The sequence below is a fragment of the Amblyomma americanum genome, chromosome 11 (assembly GCF_052857255.1).
Source record: "Amblyomma americanum isolate KBUSLIRL-KWMA chromosome 11, ASM5285725v1, whole genome shotgun sequence".
NCBI lineage: Eukaryota > Metazoa > Arthropoda > Arachnida > Ixodida > Ixodidae > Amblyomma > Amblyomma americanum.
The window spans coordinates 71,256,107-71,275,582 of record NC_135507.1 but is presented as its reverse complement, the minus strand read 5'-3'; the positions used below and the strand labels follow the sequence as shown (position 1 = coordinate 71,275,582).

Sequence of the window (19,476 nt, the reverse complement as noted above, 5' to 3'; positions counted from 1 at the left end):
GTGAGCCCCAGCCGTCGACGAGCTACAATGTGATAGCTGAAGATTTAAGGGACGATTCATCGCCGGAACGTCGCACCATTCAGGCGCACCTCGAGCGCGTTTCGTGTCAGCAGCCACGGCAGAAGAGCAGGCACGCAGCGTTCACGATTCCCTTCGTGCAGTGCGCACAACTGAACGGAAGTTCAGTTTGATGACCAGCAAGGCCAACAAATTTCGGCCTCTTGTGACAGTGAATTTATTATTGTGCAGATTTCCGCGGTGAACTCGTTGATTGGCAAGACTCTGCGCCCAAGATGCCAACAGCGTTCCGTCGGTGTGCACTGCGATACCAGGCTCGGTCTGGCAGTGAAAATGGTGCTTTCATGCGCTACTTGTGGCCCAATTGAGTCCCAGTGGTCTCCCCAAAGAAAGGAAGGTGCAACGGTGTTTGACGTGAACATTCGCTCAATGCAAGCTATCAAAGTGATAGGGAAAGGGCAGACAGCTCTGAACGATTTCTGGGCCACTATGAATGTGTCCCATCGTGGTTTACATCGCAAGACATTCCAGGGCCACTTGAAGGGCCTTTTCAAGCCTGCTGCAGAGGAGGCTGCCGACAACATCTTTAGGGATGCTGTAGCTGCTGTGAAGAAGGTGTACAGCAAGAGGTTGGGTTCACTAAAAATGTGCCCGTTATTTATGATGGCACCTGGCTCATGCGCGGTCATAGCTCCCACATTGGGGTAGGATGTATTACTGAGTTACACACAGGGCTTGTGCTGGACAGCATTGTTCTTTCAAACTTCTGCCTTGGATGCAGCCTGGGGCCAGCAGAGAGTGAGCCCACCTACCTTCAGTGGAGGCAGCAGCATCAGTGTCAAAAAAACACTGAAGTTGGCTCTGGCCGAATGGAAGTGGAGGCCGCTTTGCAACATTTTGGCCGTTCGTTAGCCAAGAATGACCTGCGATATACAGCTGTTATCTCTGATGGAGACAGCCGTGTTTTCCAGACGTTGCAAGATGAGCAGCCATATGGGTTTATAGCAGTTACAAAAGAAGACTGCACAAACCATGTAAAAAAAAAGAATGGGTACGGTTTTCGCTCCATTGTGAGCAAGGCCAAGAAAGGGGAGCCACTGGGCGGCAAAGGTGGGCTGACCCAACAGCTGATTAAAAAGCTCACAAACTACTATGGCCTGGCTATCAGCAAGAATGTCAATGATGTTGCTGCAATGCAGAAAGCTGTCATGGCCACTTATTGGCACGTGACATCTAGCGACAGTGACCCTCACCATGAGCTGTGCCCCCCTGGCCCTCAGCTGGTGTGAGCAGAGAGCAGCAGAAGCAAAAAATGAAGCACGGCCTCCTCATAAATATAAGCTTATGAGCAGAGTTGCCCAAGCCATGCTGACTCTGCATCAACGCCTTTCAGACATCCACTTGCTGGAGCGCTGCAAGGGCGGAAGGACCCAGAATGCAGCTGAGAGCCTGCACTCTGTTATTTGGTCGGCACTCTCAAAGGACGAGCACGCCTCACTTTTTGCAGTAGAGACTGCAGTGAATGAGGGAGTCATAAATTACAATTCAGGAAGCCAAAGAGCTTACTTCAGAAATGTGTGCCACCTTGGGTGTAAATCCTGGTGCCCTTGCCGTCCAGAGGGCTCAAGAAAAGGACAAAGAACGCCTGAAGAAAGCATCCAAAGCCCACCAAGCAAAGACGCAAAGGTGCAAGAAGATGCCCGACAACAATGATAAAAAATTTTACAGCCCTGGTGCTTTTTAATAAATCTGCAGCGCTTGCAAAACTTTGAAGCCCGTTCTCTCAGTTGTGTTTTTTTTTGTCGATCACCTCGCTCGTGGAAAGCATCGCACAACAATGGCTGAACCGATTTTGATACAGTTTGTTTTGCTGTGATCCATAAACTGTGCTGTACATGAAGACAGTCTTGAAATGTTTATTTACCTTTCCATTATTTTATTATTTCACAATAAGTACATGGCTTTATGCAGTGAAGCACAGCCACGTGCATGTCATGTCCAGAAAAAAATTATTAGCACGCTAAAAAAATTCAACACTGTCTTAGTGTAGATTAGACATTTGGGCAAATATGCAATGTATTCCCGGCACAATATTATGGTTCGTTACTGTGCCAGGTTTTCCACAAGCAACAAACCTGTAAATTCTTATAAAACAAAAACTAATGAAGATATCTTTATCAAATTTTATATTTGTCCTGGTGCATTTTGAGAGTTGTGAACTGCTCCGAAAACTTTGAGAGACGTTTTCTCAAAAGTGTGTTTTGGGCATTCTGCTTTGTCTGTGGAGAGGGTAGCGTGGGAATGCCTGAACCAATTTTGATCCTGTTTGTTTTTATTTATTCCCTGAAGTGTGCTTGAGGGTATGACAGTCTTCAATATCTCGTTGAGGGCTTAGTTTTTTTTTCTACAGCTAATTTGTGAACGACAAGTTCTGGCACAGTTAGTGAAGGTGAACATGACGTTCTGTGTAAAAAAAATAATGGGTTTAAAAAAATTTTTGGAACTGTTGTACCCTGCAGGGCTCTTTTGAGCAAAGATTGAAATTGAAGGCAGCTCCCTGGCATGTTTCGTTACAGTGCCAGGTTTTCCACAAGCGGAACACATGTAACATTTTGTAACTTGAAAACTATTCAAAGTATCATAATTAAACTCCATACTTCTTTATTTAAGACACTTTTCAGTGTGGCTACCAAATTTCATTGCTCTAGGTCAAAGAACAAAAAAGTTAGCCCTGATCCCCACCTCCCTTAAGTGTGCGCCCTTGGAGACGCTCGCTGGATGGGCATCCGAGGCATGGGCCACAGTCCCATCGGCCATAGTGGAACGCTCATTCAAAAAGTGTGGCATCGCAAATGCGCTGGATGGCACCGAGGACGATATGTTGTGGTCAGTCGAAAGCGACAAAAAGTTATCCGAGAGCGATGAAGAGTGAAGTTCGGCAATAAATCTCCCCTTCCTCGCGCACAAGTTTTTCGTTTTTCTTGATCACAAATAATTTGCGCATGCTAGAATTGGGGATGTAACCTTTTTTTCTGGTTGACTATAAAAATTGGGTGCGCGTTAGAATCAGGTAAGTACGGTACTTGCTGGGTTTGTTGTCTCGTCGAGCTGCGTAGATAAACAATGTTCATTTTCGTATTTATATTCGTTATGGATGAAGGCGGCAGTAGCAGGCGTAGTCACTGGCCAGTGAAGTATCGGTCCGCACACAAATTTAGAGGACGCCGACGCAAATCAACGGTGAAGACTCGCCCCACTGAAGACTCGCCAGTACACCCACGGCCGCGAGGCTTAGCGACAGCGACGCCGATTCCTCGGGCGAGTTCGACACGGCGTTGGAGTACGTCAGTGCCTCACAAAAGAAGATCGGACTTTTTGACGACGAAGGAAGAGTGTGAGATGAGGAGTCGTCTGTGATCACGGACCTGACGGCCCTGAACATTCTTGTGCGCGGTGCGGTTTGTCCAATGTGCCGACGTTCAGAAGTGCGCATCTGCGAACCAGCCGACAAACGCAGAGGACTTGCGTCATTTCTTGAGCTACGCTGCGAGAACAGTGCATGCCCCGAAAGTGTTCTCTCAGCGACATACACATCACGGCGAGTTTCTTCGGGCGGGAAGGCCAGCTCGAGTGCGGCAGGGGATGGACCGAGGGCAAGCAGAGCCTATGACAGCAGGAGCTTGTGTGATGCCTTCACTGTCAATGTGATAACTGCTGTGGCAGCGCGCTCGGTAGGAATGGGCTACGAGCAGTTAATTCGATTCTCTGCAGTTCTTGGCTTGCAAAAGCCAATGCACCACAAGTCATTTGCTGTGATCACGCGAAAAGTTCGTGATGCGGCAATGAGTGCAGTGTCCGAAAATCTTGCGCGGTCCAGGCAGATCACAGAGTGAAGCAGGAGGCAATGAAATTGCCGTTATGTATGATGGTACATGGCACAAAAGAGGCCATAAAAGCCACAATGGCATCGGTACAGTTGTGTCTCTTGACACTGGACTTTGTTTGGATTTCGAAGTTTTATCGAACTTCTGCCTAGCGTGCAGTAGACACAAGGCCCTGCCAGATGAAGACATTTGGCAAGCTTTTCATGGCCCTGTGTGTGACAAAATGTTGATTGTTCATCCAATGCGATGGAAGCTGAAGCTGCAGTGCGGATATGACGAAGGAGCCAATCCTACGACACACCATTGCAGTTCAAAAAATTCTTGAGTGATGGTGACTCGAAAGCCTACGCTGCAGTCGTAAAAGCAAATGTTTATGGTGGTGCCGTGGATATAGAAAAGGAGGACTGCACCAATCGTGGCGAAGCGCCTTGGGACTGCTCTTCGCAAGCTGAAAGAGCCACTCCCAAGAGGGGAGAAGCTGAAGGAACCTGTCATTCAGAAGTTGACAACTTATTATCAGGTTGCTATCACGAGCAACAGGGGCAGTGTGAAAGGTATGCACCAGGCAATTTGGGCCTCATACTTTCATTCTTCTTCATCAGATGGTGCGAGCAGCCATAATTATTGCCCAGATGGACCAGCATCCTGGTGCAAGCATAGGCGTGCCGAAGCCTTAGGTGAAGCTGCACCAGCCCACACACCCCTGCTCACAAAAGCCCAGGGAAAAGCTATACTTCCCATATATAAGAGGCTTACTGATGAGAAGCTGCTGGCCCGCTGTGTTCAGGGCAAAACTCAGAACGCAGCGGAGTCGCTAAACAGCAAAATATGGCTTCTCTGTCCCAAAACATGGTTTGCTTCAAGATTTGTTGTGGAGATGGCCACTGCTTTGGCAGTTCTTTGGTACAACCAAGGGCATTCCAGTTTTGAGCGTGTGCTATAAGAGCTGGGCATACTTCCACCTCAAGATTTAGTTGTGCTGGGCTCATCAAGAGACAGCACGCGCCAAAAAAAGGATGTCTGCCAAACAGACAGCGGAGTCAAGAGCGAATCGGTGCACGCTGAGAAAAAAGTCTCGTGCTGACGACTCTGCTTGGAAACGCCGTGAGGGACAAACTTATGGTGCTGGCTCATTTTAATGGCAGTGGCTGCTGAAAGGACAGTTTGACTCTTTTCTTGTGCAATTTTAATCACATTTCAGGCCTTCAAATTCGTTTTTCTCAAAATGCAATTTCTGGCCCGTTTTCGACTTTGCCCCCTTTTATTTTGGTACTTCTCGTGCTCGGATCTGGGTGAAATTTTACCCACATTTTCTGTAAGGTGTGAGGAGTGCTGTTCTCTCATTTAAATGTCAATATTGTTTATATATATGTGACAAATTTCAAGAAAACACTTACAGGGGTGTGGGTATTGGAGACTTCCCAAGTACCAATTTTTCATGTGTATATGGTATTTTATGTGCTCTTCTTACTTAGTTATTGGCATTCTATAGTGCAAGTGGAAGAATATGAACCATGGGTGGTTCAAAATTATGGAAGTTTAATTATGGAAAGGGGGGGTGGGGGCAAAAAGGCTTATATTTTGCACTTTGTCATAGTACAGAACAAAAACTGAAACTTGCAATAAAACTAAATATATATTTGAAATCAGCCTAAAAAACTCTATAAGGAGTGTTACGTTTCGCCTACGACGCACGGTATAGCCGGCGCGGATGCAACGGACGCCGGGGCTTCGTTCAAAGTGGTGGACATTTTGGCCCGTTCAGCGCTGCCGCAACGCCTCCCGCCAAGCGCGTCCAGGCAGGTTTCAATGCCACGTGTCTTCGTGTGTGCGTGTGTGTGTGTGCATGTTGGTGCCCACGCTTGTCAAAGCGAGGCAGCCGGGGAGAGGAGCTCCCCAACTGGGAGGCGAGGAGGTCTGACCGGCACCGGCCCGGCGGATGCATCACTTCTCGTCTCAACATGTCCGTGCGTCGCCGTCTCATGCGCCTCATCCCGAGCCGTTCCTTCTTGCCCTCGACTCCGAGAGTATAAAGGCAGCTGCCCCGGACGCCAAGAGAGAGGCTTCGATTTCTTCCGTCGAGTAACGTGGTCGCCCGTTTCTCCACTTCAGTCGACCTGACCGGCTGCTCTTTTGCGATGCTAGAATAAACAAGTTGTTCTGTTGGCAGTCGACTCATCCTTTGCCAGGACCTTCGGATGTTTCCAGCTGTGCCCCAGGCCGCCAGGCCAATGCTACCCTTGGGGCTTGCGACCCATTTGCAACAACTGGTTGCCAGCGGTGGGATCGCGACAACGGAGGCCAGCAGCGAAGATATGCGGTCGACTGTATGCTGAGCAGCACAACGACCATCCGGGAGCAGTGCAACGAGCCCTGTGTGATGACTGGTCGCCTGCAGCGGAACGACTGCACTGAATTCTTGGCTGCGAGGTTTGGTGAGTGCGGGACTTTCTTCTTCTGAATTTTGCCAGGCTTTTGTTAGTGTCAGAAACAGAGCTGGTAATTGTGGTTGTCGTTTCTGCCGGGTTAGTTTGCAACAAGACAATAGTAGGCAGTAGAGAAAGCAGAATTCGGAGCAGCCATGGATTGGAAGTCGTTGCGCAAACCGAAATTGCTGGAGCTTGCAAGAGAGTTGGGTCTGGATGTCTCAGACAAACTAAGAAAACCAGAACTGCTAAGGGCTACTCTTGAGTTGGAGGCTGAGGATGACGAGCTGTCGGAATGCCTTGAGACCATTGAGGAGAGGGCGAAAAGACAGGAGCGCGAACGTAAAGAACAAAAAGATAAAGAGAAAGAAGAGTGCGACCATAGACAGGCTTTGGAAATGAAGCGTCTCGAGGTAGAGATGGAACGCGCTCGTAATGGAAGTGAGGCACACGGTGCAGGAGAACGAGTATCGTTCAAAATGACTGACCTGATGCGGCCGTTTAAGCTTGGAGAGGACATTGGTTTGTTCCTGGTTAACTTTGAGCGAACGTGCGAGAAGCAGGGGTTCTCTCGGGAAACGCGGCCACAGCGCTTGCTCACTTTGTTACCCGGCGAGGCGGCCGACGTAGTCGCTCGCTTGAAGAGAGAGGAGGCAGAGGATTTCGACCAAGTGAAATCGAGTCTGCTAAAAAAGTACAGGCTGTCAGCGGAGGCGTTCCGTCGGAAGTTTCGGGAAAATGAAAAAGGCAGAAGTGAGTCATATACAGAGTTTGCCTACAGGCTTATGTCAAACATGCAGGAGTGGCTCAAAGAAGAGAAAGCGTTTGGTGACCACGAGAAAATTCTGCAGTGTTTCGGGCTGGAACAGTTTTATAGTCGGTTACCTGAGAACGTGCGGTACTGGGTCTTGGATAGGCCAGACGTTAGTACAGTGGCTAAAGCCGCCGAGCTAGCCGAGCAGTTTGTGACGCGGCGGGCTCGCGGAGCTAAGGACGGTCAAAAGCGTGAATTTGGCTCCAAGTCTGAGAGGCCGAAGTTCACACCCATGAGAGCAAGGGGGGACACACGTAGTGCGGATGCGATTGAAAGCAGTCCGACCGAACGTAAGGAGACGGCGGCAGCCGAAGCAGAATGCAGAAAGCGGTTCGAGACGAGGCAAGCGCGCGTGTTATACGTGCCAGAAGCCGGGTCACTTTTCGGCGCAGTGTCCAGAAACAAAAACAAAAGTCGTGTTTTTGTCATTATGCAGCACTGACGGGAACATGAAGCTTCTCGAGCCTTACATGCGAGACTTCCTCGTGAACGGGAAAGAGTGCCGAGTGCTTCGTGATTCCGCAGCTACAATGGATGTAGTTCACCCCTCTTATGTAGAACCCGATATGTTCACGGGCGAGTGTGCATGGATCAAGCAAGCCGTGGAAGCTCATAGCGTGTGTCTGCCCGTAGCAAAAGTGCTTATTGAAGGACCTTTCGGAGCACTTGAGACTGAGGCCGCAGGGTCATCTATGCTGCCCCCCCAGTACCCGTACCTATTTTCGAACAGGTCCGATCGCCTCCAGCGCAAGAAGGGGCTTTTGTTTGGTGAGGCTAGCGTTCAGGCCTTAACCAGATCGAGAGTTCGGGAGCTCGCTGCAAAGGTGATAGTTGCGGGGCCGACGTTGTCGAACAATGAGAAAGGGTCGGAGGCGCAGCAAGCTGATATTCAGACTTAACAAGGTGATGGTTCGGGCTAGTAAGTATGCGTTATGATCCATAGCGCAGCAACAAAACATTGGTATCATTCGTTACTTCTTGTATAAATTCTGTGTGCACCAAATAAAGCTGCAGTGGAAGTTAGCGCTTGTGTTTGTCCCCTGTTTTGTTGCTGCGCTATGGATCATAATGATATTCAGAGCACGTCCGAACTGAATAAAATTGAGCCTGTAGCGTTGAAGGCACCAGATACTGGAGAGGAAATGCCCGACACGGAAAAGTTAGAAGAGCTATCTGCAGATTTGCTCATCGCGCCTACGTCAGATGGACTTAATAGGTTGCTAAAAGTCAGCCGGTCGGCTTTGATAGCCGAGCAAAAAGAAGGATGGCAGCCTAGAAAACATGCGCTGCAATGTCAAGGAAGGTATCGCCAAGAAAAATGCTTGTTTTGTGGAAAGAGGTGGGGTCCTGTACCGGAAGTATCTAGACCGCAGGGGAGTGGAGTTCGATCGGCTATCGTGCCTCAGTGCTACCGTCAGGATCTGTTGCGCTTGTCGCATGGGGGTTCGTGGTCCGGACACCTAGGAGTTAAGACTAAGGACCGTCTCTTGCGAGAGTACTATTGGCCAGGGTGTTTTCGTGACACAGAACACTTTGTGAGGACATGTGACACCTGTCAGCGGGTTGGCAAACCAGGGGACAAATCGAGGGCGCCGTTGAAGTTGGTACCTATCATTACGGAGCCTTTTAGACGACTCGTTATGGATACAGTGGGACCTCTGCCGGTAACAGCCACGGGGTACAGACACATTTTGACTGTGATCTGCCCAGCGACAAAGTTCCCTGAAACAGTGCCGCTTAAAGAACTCAGCTCAGTTGAGATAGTCAATGCACTACTGTCCATATTTGCGCGGGTTGGTTTTCCTGCGGAAATCCAGTCAGATCAGGGCACAGTGTTTACTAGCGCTTTGACGACAGCCTTTCTCGAAAGATGTGGGGTAAAGCTGTTACACAGCTCAGTGTACCACCCACAGTCGGATTCCGTTGAGAAGCTCCACTCCGTCATGAAGCGCGTGTTGAGAGCATTGTGTTTTGAACAACAAACTGATTGGGAGCTGTGTCTGCCTGGGGTGATGTTTGCATTAAGGACCGTGCTGCATGCGGCTACGGGGTTTTCGCCAGCTGAGCTGGTGTACGGTCGCTCGCTGCGGTCTCCGCTTCGCATGCTTCAAGACTCGTGGGAAGGCAGGGGCGACGACCCAGTCGTGGTCGAGTACGTGCTTAGGCTCCTCGAACGCTTAAGAAGGGCACAGGAGTTGTCAGGTGAAGCAATGGCAAAGGCCCAGCAGAGGGCCAAGGTTTATTATGATCGGACAGCCAGGGCCCGTCGTTTTGAAGTGGGCGATGAGGTAATGATATTGCAGACATCGCTAAAAAACAAACTCGACGTGCAGTGGGAGGGCCCAGCATGGATTGTTCAAAAACTGCCGGACATTAACTACATGGTGAGTCTGCCAGGAAAACGGAAAGCACAGCAAGTTTACCACTGTAATCTGCTCAAACCCTATAGACAACGGGAAGCAGTGGTGTGTATGATGGTAAACGTTCCCGAAGAGCTTCCGGTCGAGCTTCCGGGACTAGGCTCAGTGACGAACAGGGAAGACACCGATCAGGTCATTAGTGACTTAAACAGTAAAGCACCGCTGTTGCCTGAGCAGAAAACTGAACTACACCAACTCTTACAAGAGTTTCAAGGTCAGTTCTCTGAAAGGCCTGGTAGGACTTCTGTCCTTACTCATGAAATAGAACTTACCTCCCCAGAGCCAGTACGATCCAAGGTGTACCGGGTGTCACCCCGCCAGCGCGATATTATGGAGGCTGAGGAAAAGAAAATGCTACAGCTCGGTGTTATTGAGGCGGGTGAGAGTGATTATACCTCCCCTTTGATTTTAGTTGAGGTACCTGGCAAGAAACCTCGTCCTTGCGTCGACTACCGCAGGCTTAATTCCATCACTAAGGATCAAATTTATCCGGTCCCTAACATCGAGGAGCGCCTTGAGAAAGTTAGTAGTGCTCAGTTTATTTCCACCCTAGACCTTGTCAAGGGTTATTGGCAGGTTCCACTTACAAAAGAGGCTAGTAGGTATACGGCGGTCATTTCACCAATGGGAACATTCGGTCCTAAAGTTTTGAGTTTTGGATTGAAGAACGCGCCATAATGCATTTCAAGCCTCATGGACAAAGTGTTGCGGGGACAGGAAGAATTCGCTTTACCGTATTTAGACGACGTAGCGATATTCTCCGCATCCTGGTCTGAGCATATGGCACACTTGCGGGCAGTGCTAACTAGCCTGCGTGAAGCGGGCTTGACAGTCAAGGCTCCTAAGTGCCAATTAGCACAGGCCGAGGTTGTCTACCTCGGTCACGTGATTGGACAGGGTCATCGCCGCCCCTCTGAAATAAAGGTGCCGCTGTGCGAGACTTCCCGCAACCGCGCACGAAGACCGATATTCGGTCGTTCTTAGGTGTCGCCGGCTACTATCAGAGGTACATCCCCAGGTACTCTGATATCGCGGCTCCCCTGACGGATGCTCTAAGAAAAACAGAGCCCCAAACAGTCGTCTGGGACGAGACAAGGGAAAGAGCTTTTAGCACCCTAAAGAGCGCCCAGCCTGTGCTACGATCGTCAGACTACACAAAAGGGTTTGTTGTTCAGTGCGATGCTAGAGAGCGAGGCATGGGCGTTGTACTTGCCAACGGGAAAATGGAGAAGTGGAACACCCCGTCCTGTATGCTAGTCGTAAGCTGACCTGTCGTGAGCAGGCGTACAGCGCCACCGAGAAAGAGTGTGCGTGTCTCGTGTGGGCCGTTCAGAAATTGTCATGCTACCTAGCCGGCTCGAGTTTATCATTGAGACGGATCACTGCCCTCTCCAATGGCTGCAGACCATCTCTCCTAAAAATGGCCGCCTCCTGCGCTGGAGCCTCGCTTTGCAACAGTATTCCTTTGAGGTGCGTAACAAAAAGGGGAGTCTCAACGGTAACGCCGATGGCTTAAGTCGAGGCCCCTAACGTAGGAATCCGCCTCAAAGTTGTTTGTTACTGACGTTTTCTTCCTGAGGCAGGATATTTAACAAATTGCTTTTGTTTAGTGTTTCAAAGTGATGACGTGCTTTCTAGTGCAATTTTCTCATTTGTGGACGCGTTCTGAGTGCTGCTAGACTACTGTAAGGAACTAGGCAGTAGTAAAAAAGGAGAAAGAGGCTGGCAGAGCTTAGTGAGGGTTGTGTCGTGCTTGCTGACTGAGCGGTTGAGTTTTGGCGTAGTTCTAACGCTTGCTGGGAACGAGAACAAAAATGGCAACTCTCCCGAAGTCACTTTGCAGTGTCCTGTGTGAACCTGAACCTGAGAACGAGGCCTTCTCTGTGCGCTGCGCTCAGGCAACGCCGAGGGATGACCGATTTCAATTACGAGCATCATCGAGCGACATCCCTCCAGACAGCGGATGCAGTCCCCTGACCATCGGGATCTCCTTCTCCCAGCGGGGCGGTCTGTTACGTTTCGCCTACGACGCGCGGTATAGCCGGCGCGGATGCAACGGACGCCGGGGCTTCGTTCAAAGTGGCGGACATTTTGGCCCGTTCAGCGATGCCGCAACGCCTCCCGCCAAGCGCGTCCAGGCAGGTTTCACTGCCACGTGTCTTCGTGTGTGCGTGTGCGTGTGTGCATGTTGGTGCCCACGCTTGTCAAAGCGAGGCAGCCGGGGAGAGGAGCTCCCCAACTGGGAGGCGAGGAGGTCTGACCGGCGCCGGCCCGGCGGACGTGTCACTTCTCGTCTCAACGTGTCCGTGCGTCGCCGTCTCGTGCGCCTCATCCCGAGCCGTTCCTTCTTGCCCTCGACTCCGAGAGTATAAAGGCAGCTGCCCCGGACGCCAAGAGAGAGGCTTCGATTTCTTCCGTCGTGTAACGTGGTCGCCCGTTTCTCCACTTCGGTCGACCTGACCGGCTGCTCTTTTGCGATGCTAGAATAAACAAGTTGTTCTGTTGGCAGTCGACTCATCCTTTGCCAGGACCTTCGGATGTTTCCAGCTGTGCCCCAGGCCGCCAGGCCAACGCTACCCTTGGGGCTTGCAACCCATTTGCAACAGGAGCCAGAGTTTCATTGTTCCAGGTTATGTATTTAAGAAAAAGTGTCTTCGGGTAGCATCTCCCCTTAATGAGCTAAATTCCTCCCAGGTCGTAGACGCTCTGCTCTCAATGCTCGCACGCATCGGGTTCCCTTCCGAGATTCAGTGCGACAATGGCAGCGTCTTCACCAGCTGCCTAACTTCTACTTTTTTGGAAAGATGCGGCATTAAAGTGGTGCACAGTTCCATCCATCACCCACAGTCTAAGCTAGTAGAGCGAATGCACTTGGTGCTGAGGCGAATATTGAGAGCCCTGTGCTTTGAGCGTCACTGTGACTGGAAGCCTGCATTCCCGCTATGTTCGCCTTGAGATCTGCTCCCCATTAGAGCACAGGCTTTGGGAGGGCAGTGACGACAACCCAAATGTAGTCTTCTACGTCCTCGACCTCCTCCAGAGGCTCACGAAAACAAAAGATATTGTAGAGAACCACATGAAGGCGGCGCAAACCTTGTCAAAGGAATACTACGACAAGTCAGCAAAAAAACGACGATGACGCCACAGATGCCGTGCCTGTGCCTACCACGTTCGCCGAGGTGCTACGGCACATTGACAGCATCCGGAACTTCATCTGAGATGTTCACACAACGCCGCAGAGGACCTCCTTTTGGACGTTGCCCAACACGAGTGAAAGCTTTTGCAAGTTCACGGATCAAATAAGGTCCGCAAGAAACTGACAGACTTTTTTTAAAGTTCGCGCCGGCTGGCGGGAATCGCGGCAGTGGGCAATGGTGTGCCTGAAAGCTCTGTTTGAATAAAGCATGATTGCTACGTGTACTGCAGCATTAATTCTTACCGCATTTATCAACTAAGGTCCGAAAGAAACTGACCGACTTTTTTTAAAGTTCACACCGGCTGGCGGGAATCACGGCAGTGGGCAATGGAGTGCCAAAAAGGTCCATTTGAATAAAGCATGATTGGTACCTGTACTGCAGCATTAATTCTTATCGCATTTACTTTTTTTGGTAATTTTGATTTCTAAGCGTATGTTTGTAGTTTACATTGAAGTTTCTCGTAAATTCGTCGCGCGAAAAAAGTAGTATGTTTAAAGGCATAATTTATGTTGGGATTTTACGATGCCCTCATTTTACGACGCTTTTTCGTGGTCCCGAGAAAGTCGTATAATCGGGGTTCCACTCTTGCTAGACGAAGAACAATTGCGAGGAGCAGACACGATGGGTTTTCTCAGATCATGAATGGCAGTTTACCAATATTTCACAAGAGAAAAGTATACAACAGCTGTATCTCACCAGTACTCAACTACGGGGCAGAAACGTGGAAGCTAACGAAAGGGTTCTTCTCAAGTTAAGGACACTGCAGCGAGCTATGGAAAGAAAATTGATAGGTGTAATGTTAAGAGACTGGAGGCGGGCACAGTGGCTGAGGGAACAAATGCATGTTAACAACATCCTAGTCGAAATCAAGAAGAAAAAAAATGGGCTTGGGCAGATAGTGTAATGTGAAGGCAATATAAATGCTGGTCCTTAATGGTAACGGAGTGGATTCCAAGAGAAGACAAGCGTAGCAGGTGGCAGCAGAAATTTACGTGGTCACCCAAGTTTACGGGGACATGGTACAGTGGAGACCACTTATAGCGTAACCGCTTTTAGAGCGGAACCGGTTATAACGCGGGTTTTTCTGACCACCGGTATTCCTGCCATAGAACTCAATATATAGGCAGACCGCTTAATACGCGGGCGCGAAAACCAGAATACCGGTTAAAGCGCGGTTTTTGGCAGGCGAAGGGTGCAGCCCGCGCAGCAGACACACCGCGGGACGCGCGCGACGAAAAGAGAAGAGCGAGAGAGAGGGAGAAGAGCAGGCGGACCCGGCGGCCTCGAAGAGTCCGAAGGAAGGGGAGGCGCGTACGTCATGCTGGCAGCGCCCAATCCGGGCATGCGCTGAACAGAGTGCGGGGTAGAAGCAGTCGCGCTGCTGTCGTTTTTTTTTTTTTCCAACAGTTTCTTTGTTGCGTTCAATGCGTGCTTGTCGTGCTCTCTGCTTCTGCTGCCATGTCGTCGGCGTCTTCAAGCGTCGTGAAGAAGCGGAAAGCATTACCGCTTGAAACGAAGGAGTGCGCTATCAAGGACATTGAGAGCGGGCTGAAGAAGGCAGCGGTGGCTGCAAAGTACGGCATATCGGACACAACTGTGTCGACAATCTTTAAAAATCGGGACAAGGTGCGGCAGCAACTGCGGCAAGATTCTAGTTCGCTGTCGCGGAAGAGAATTCGTGCATCGAAGTACGAGGACGTGGACGCAGCGCTCTTCAGATGGTTTAAAGAAGTTAGGGCTCAGAGCATACCGGTAAGTGGCCCGATGCTCCAGCAAAAAGCTAGGTGCCTGGGTGCTCTTTTAGGCCACAATGACTTCAACCCCCTTAACGGATGGATACAGCGCTTCAAGGACCGCCATGGCATCAGCTGCAAAGCTGTGTGCGGTGAAAGCGGAGAGGTGAACGACGAGACCATCGCAGTCTGGCTCCGCTTAAATTTAGGAACCATTCTCTCGACGTATATGGACAGAGACATTTATAATGCCGACGAAGCAGGCTTATTTTATAACCTGCTGCCCAACCGTACTCTCGCGCTGAAAGGCGAACCCTGCTCGGGCCGCAAGTCTTCAAAGGAGCGTGTGACTGTTTTGTTTTGCGCTAATATGGACGGCACCGATAAGCGTCGCCTGTTCGTCATTGGCAAATCGGCGAGGCCGCGTTGTTTCAAAAAGCGTGAGTACCTGCCAGTAACGTATAAAGCGAACAAGAAAGCGTGGATGACGCAAGAGCTTTTTACGAGCTGGCTTTGCAAATTTGATGAGGATATGGTGGCAGAGAAGCGGCGGGTTGTGCTCATCCTTGATAACTGCACAGCTCATAACATTCAGCCCAGGTTGACTGCTGTCAATTTGAAATTTTTGCCAGCGAATACTACCGCCAAAAGTCAGCCCCTTGACCAGGGCGTCATCGCCACTGTTAAGGCACTCTACAAGAAAAGAATTTGTGAGAGAGTTCTGCTGAACATGCAGCAGCAGCAGCCCCTTAAGGTGCATTTAAGGGGTGCAATTGACATGATTGTTGCTTCGTGGTGGCAAGTGAAAGCTCAAACAGTAAGCAAGTGCTTTCGGAGGGCTGGCTTCGTACGTAACGCCGAAGTTGGAGCTGATGAGGAGAGCGACGTCGTCGATGAGGCAGTCAGCACTGACGACGTGTGGTCCGGCCTCGTTGAGGGAAACATCGTTTCCGCAACAGACACTTTCGAAGACTACGTCAGTGCTGATGAAAATGAGCTGGTTGTCTGCGAGGAAGCGAGCACGGATGATGCGATTGTCGCAGCGGTGCGCAGTGGCGTGGAGCTTGCGACCGATGATGAATCGGACGGGGAGGACGATGTCGACCCAATGCCAGATGTGCCATGCAAGGACGCGCTCGAATACCTGAGCAAAGTGAAAATGTACTGCGCAAAAAACAGTTTGAGCGACAAAGCGCTTCAGTATTTAAGTCTTGTTGAGGACGAAATCGTTCGAACTGCAGTTAAAAAACACCGCCAGACGAAAATCACCGCATTCTTCCGCTCGTAATGCACTTTCGATGCAAACACTCTTGATGCTCAGTTGCAATTGTTTTGTGTGTGTGTGCGTGTGTGAAATGTGCAATAAATTGTGTTTTAAAGGTAGGTAGCCCGTTTGGCATGCCTGAGAGCTTAAAAACACGATGTTTTGGTTATAACGCGGTACCGCTTATAGCGCGGATATTCGGAACTCCCACAACTTACGTTATAAGCGGTCTATTCTGTAGTCGCAGTTGGCAAAGGGCAGGTTTAATTTGACAGACATGGGAGAGGCCTTTGCCCTGCAGTGGGCGTAGTCAGGCTGATGATGAAGCTAATATTCGCGTGCAATGAAAATACGTAGGAACAAGAACATTCAACAGAGCACAGAGGCTGCCTAAATGGCCCTCTGGCCTCTGTGAATACGCGTCTGCCTTCCTTCGCAGAACCGCTTTCTCGTCAAAGAGTTTCAGTCATCGCCACACCACAGGCTTTCCCACTCTCCCCACGTGTGGCCCAAGTGGTCGGAGACTTTCCTCCCACGGGCACACAGCGCCCAAGCATGGCCGTACGCACCTCTTTGTCCAGCTGGCTCTTGATCTCGCTCAGCTCAGCGTGCTGCTTGGGGTCTTCGGTTGTCAGCAGTCGTTCAGCCAGCGCCTCCGAGCGACTCTGCAGCGCCTCCACGTTTTCCTGCAGCAGATTGCTCTGGACTGCGTCCACCTGGGGCCAGACACATGAAAAACAACGGCAACTGCGCTGTAACCATGAGCGAGGCAAGCATGTGCACGAGTCGAACTCTGCACTTTTGATCAGCATGGCAGTGCAAATGCCCTCCCTTTTTTTGCAGCAGCAGCAGCAGAGCAAGTAGTCTATGTTACACTTTCCAAGCAAAGAGGTTCACCAGACCAGAGGAGTGGAACTCATCACAGTTCCTGTTTTGCTCCTATGACAACGACAGGCACTTATTCGCAGTTTTTATAGCTCGTAAGATTGCTTCAAGTGACTGATGTATGACATTGTGCAAATAGTTCTTTTGGAGTGAGCACTCCACTTCTTGCATGCAAAGCTAAACTTCATATGTCGCTGAGAAAATGGCCTTCAAAGAAGAGCAGATGTTTGACATGCACCGACTCGCCGGGCTTCGCTACCGCGTTGCGAAGCCGGTGGCACTGGCTCGCTCGGCAGGCGCGCCTAATCACGTGACTCGTCAGTGGCTCGCCACACCGCACTGGCTTCGCCTCACAGCTGCGCCTAGCCACGTGACTCACATTCGCCTAAATATAAGCACACGCACTGCTTGGCGTTCCACAGAGCCATGAAAGAGCCACTGGGGGTTTCCAGCAGTGCGACTGTATTGACGACAACAGGCAGAGTCAGACCGCCTGGCAGATTCTCAGTGCCGAGAAGTGTGTCTAACCATGCTGAACCGAGCTCTCGCTCCTTACAACCAGGTTCAGTCAGCCAACTTGAACCTCAGCCATTCTTTAAATATCTTTTAAGTAGAGAGAAGATGGGTGCTTAGACAATGGTTCGACAAGAGGACTTGTCTTCATCTGGGTGAAGACGAGTAAACATTGACAAATCCCCCTGAGGCTCCCCTCTCCTTTGTTCACTTCGTGTTGTCTAGAATGTATCTACCTGCCCTCTCTCTACCCTCCACTTCAGGTTGCATCGGCACTCATTCTGAGAGCGAATTCCACAGCAATTCAGGCCGCATGCATGGCATCTTCTCAAGCACTATCTTTAATGCAGAAATGTACGCATTTAATGCCCCTAATAACTAACCCCCGACGTCTGTCACATCCACAGTTTCAGCTCAAACAAGGTGCGCCTTAAAGAAGGACACTAATGAGACTTTAAAATGGCTGGCGTCGCCATTTAGACTCCACGTGCTGAATCCTTCATTGAATCTTTATTGAGTACAAAGGAAAATGCTCCTGCTCCCTTCACCTAATCATTGAATAAACTACAGGATTGTCCTCTTCAGAACTACCATTCTCAAGTCGAGCTGCTTGGTGTTGCCACTCCTCCAAGGCAAAAAAATAGGGGGAAAGCAGCTGGTGAGGATAAGGTAACAGAAGATCTGTTGAAAGATGGAAGGGAGATTTGTGCTAGAAAAACTAGCCACCCTATATACAATGCCTTATGACTTTGAGCGTACCAGAACCTTGGAAGAACGATAACATAATCGTAATTCATAAGAAAGGAGACCCAAGGACTTGTGCTGCTTCCTGTCCATTTGTGTCGCTATCTTGGTGGTGAGAATGAGTCTAGAATGAGGACACATAAAGAGTGAGTAAACGTTTCCCACTCCACAGAAATGGAGCACAAACATGGCGTTACTCCCTTTCCCCTAAAGAACTCCATTCTTAAGGAGTAAATGAAATTCTCCATACAGATGCATATAAACAAATACCCAGGAGTCATAATCACATCAGATTTAAAATAGAATGACCACATAACGTATACGGTAAATAAAGCTACGAGGCAACTTCGATATTTAAGGAGAACCCTAGGTAAATCCCCAACAGAAATCAAACTACTAGTATACAAATCTTTCATCAGACCAGTTTTAGAATATGCGGCAGTTGTTCGGGACCCGCACACCAAAATCAATATCACCAAACTTGAGAATGTCCAGCGTAAATGTCGCAGGTTCATGTACAATTGTTATAGCTGGAAAACATCCCCAACAGCCCTTTTGCAAAACAGCTAATTTAGAAACCCTGCAGGCAAGACGATGCCAAGAAAGATTAAAACTGTTCTATTAGATCTACCATAACCAACTTGGAATAAACAGAAATGCACACTTTCATTCAGTTACCCAGCGACAAATCTATTCTTTTCATTCAAAGAAGGTGAGCGAATTTTTTGTGCAAAACAAATGTGTTCAAAGCCTCATTTTTTTCCTGCAACTATATATCCACACTTAGAACGACCTACCTGCAAATGTGGTTGAGTGGTCTGAACTTCCAGTGCCCGAGGAGAACTACAGTCTAGTGCACGGCGCCGGTGATGTTGCGAGAGCGCGCAACTATTTTTGTGTCAGTGGCATGATACGCCTCACCAGCCTTCAACGGTAAAGGATGAAACTTCTACGGTAGAAGCTGACACAGCTTAAGAAGCGTATACGACTGGGCAAGTTGGTCAGACATGCTTAAGAGAATATTGGCGCAGCATCAAGGGACTAGGACAGCAGGAGAGCACACTTGTGTATGTGGGTGCTTGTATGTGTGTGCGCTCTCCTGCTGTCCTAGTCCCTTGATGCTGCACCATTATTCTTTTAAGCTGACGCAGCTAATGTTAAGCTGATAAGACAAGCATGCAGCATCTTCTAGAAATAGCAAGTGCGGCTCGAGTGCAAGATCGCTACCGAGTTTTCTTCTTTCTCTGGGCAGTACCATCAACTTAGATAAAACTTGCACTGTGAGCTGGTACAAGCTCTCACCAGGAGTGTCACAGGCATATTTGCTGCTATTTTCTTTGGCAACCTCCATAGTCATGACATGTGAGCAAGAACTTCAAAGCAAGCACAGCCATAGCACTGCAGCCCATTCACCGCGGCCTGTGATACTAAATGATTAACCAGATTTTTTACACTACCTTCCCGGGCAAAGCAGCAGATGAAAAAGTTGTGCCACATGGCAGACCACAACACCACTGCTGACGCTAACTGGATAACGTGACCACTACAAATAAATTTTCCACAGTGCCCCCTTCACAG

At 49.5% G+C, this 19,476-nt stretch overlaps 1 protein-coding gene across 1 annotated transcript in view; it reads right to left on the bottom strand.

Moving 5' to 3' along the window:
• The window catches only part of LOC144111478 (uncharacterized), a 165,928-nt gene that overhangs the window by 134,845 nt on the left and 11,607 nt on the right, over nucleotides 1-19,476 (bottom strand). Inside the window, exon 4 of the mRNA XM_077644790.1 lies at nucleotides 16,326-16,472. Within this exon, the coding sequence (XP_077500916.1) occupies nucleotides 16,326-16,472 (147 nt within the window). The remainder of the gene's footprint in view (nucleotides 1-16,325; nucleotides 16,473-19,476) is intronic.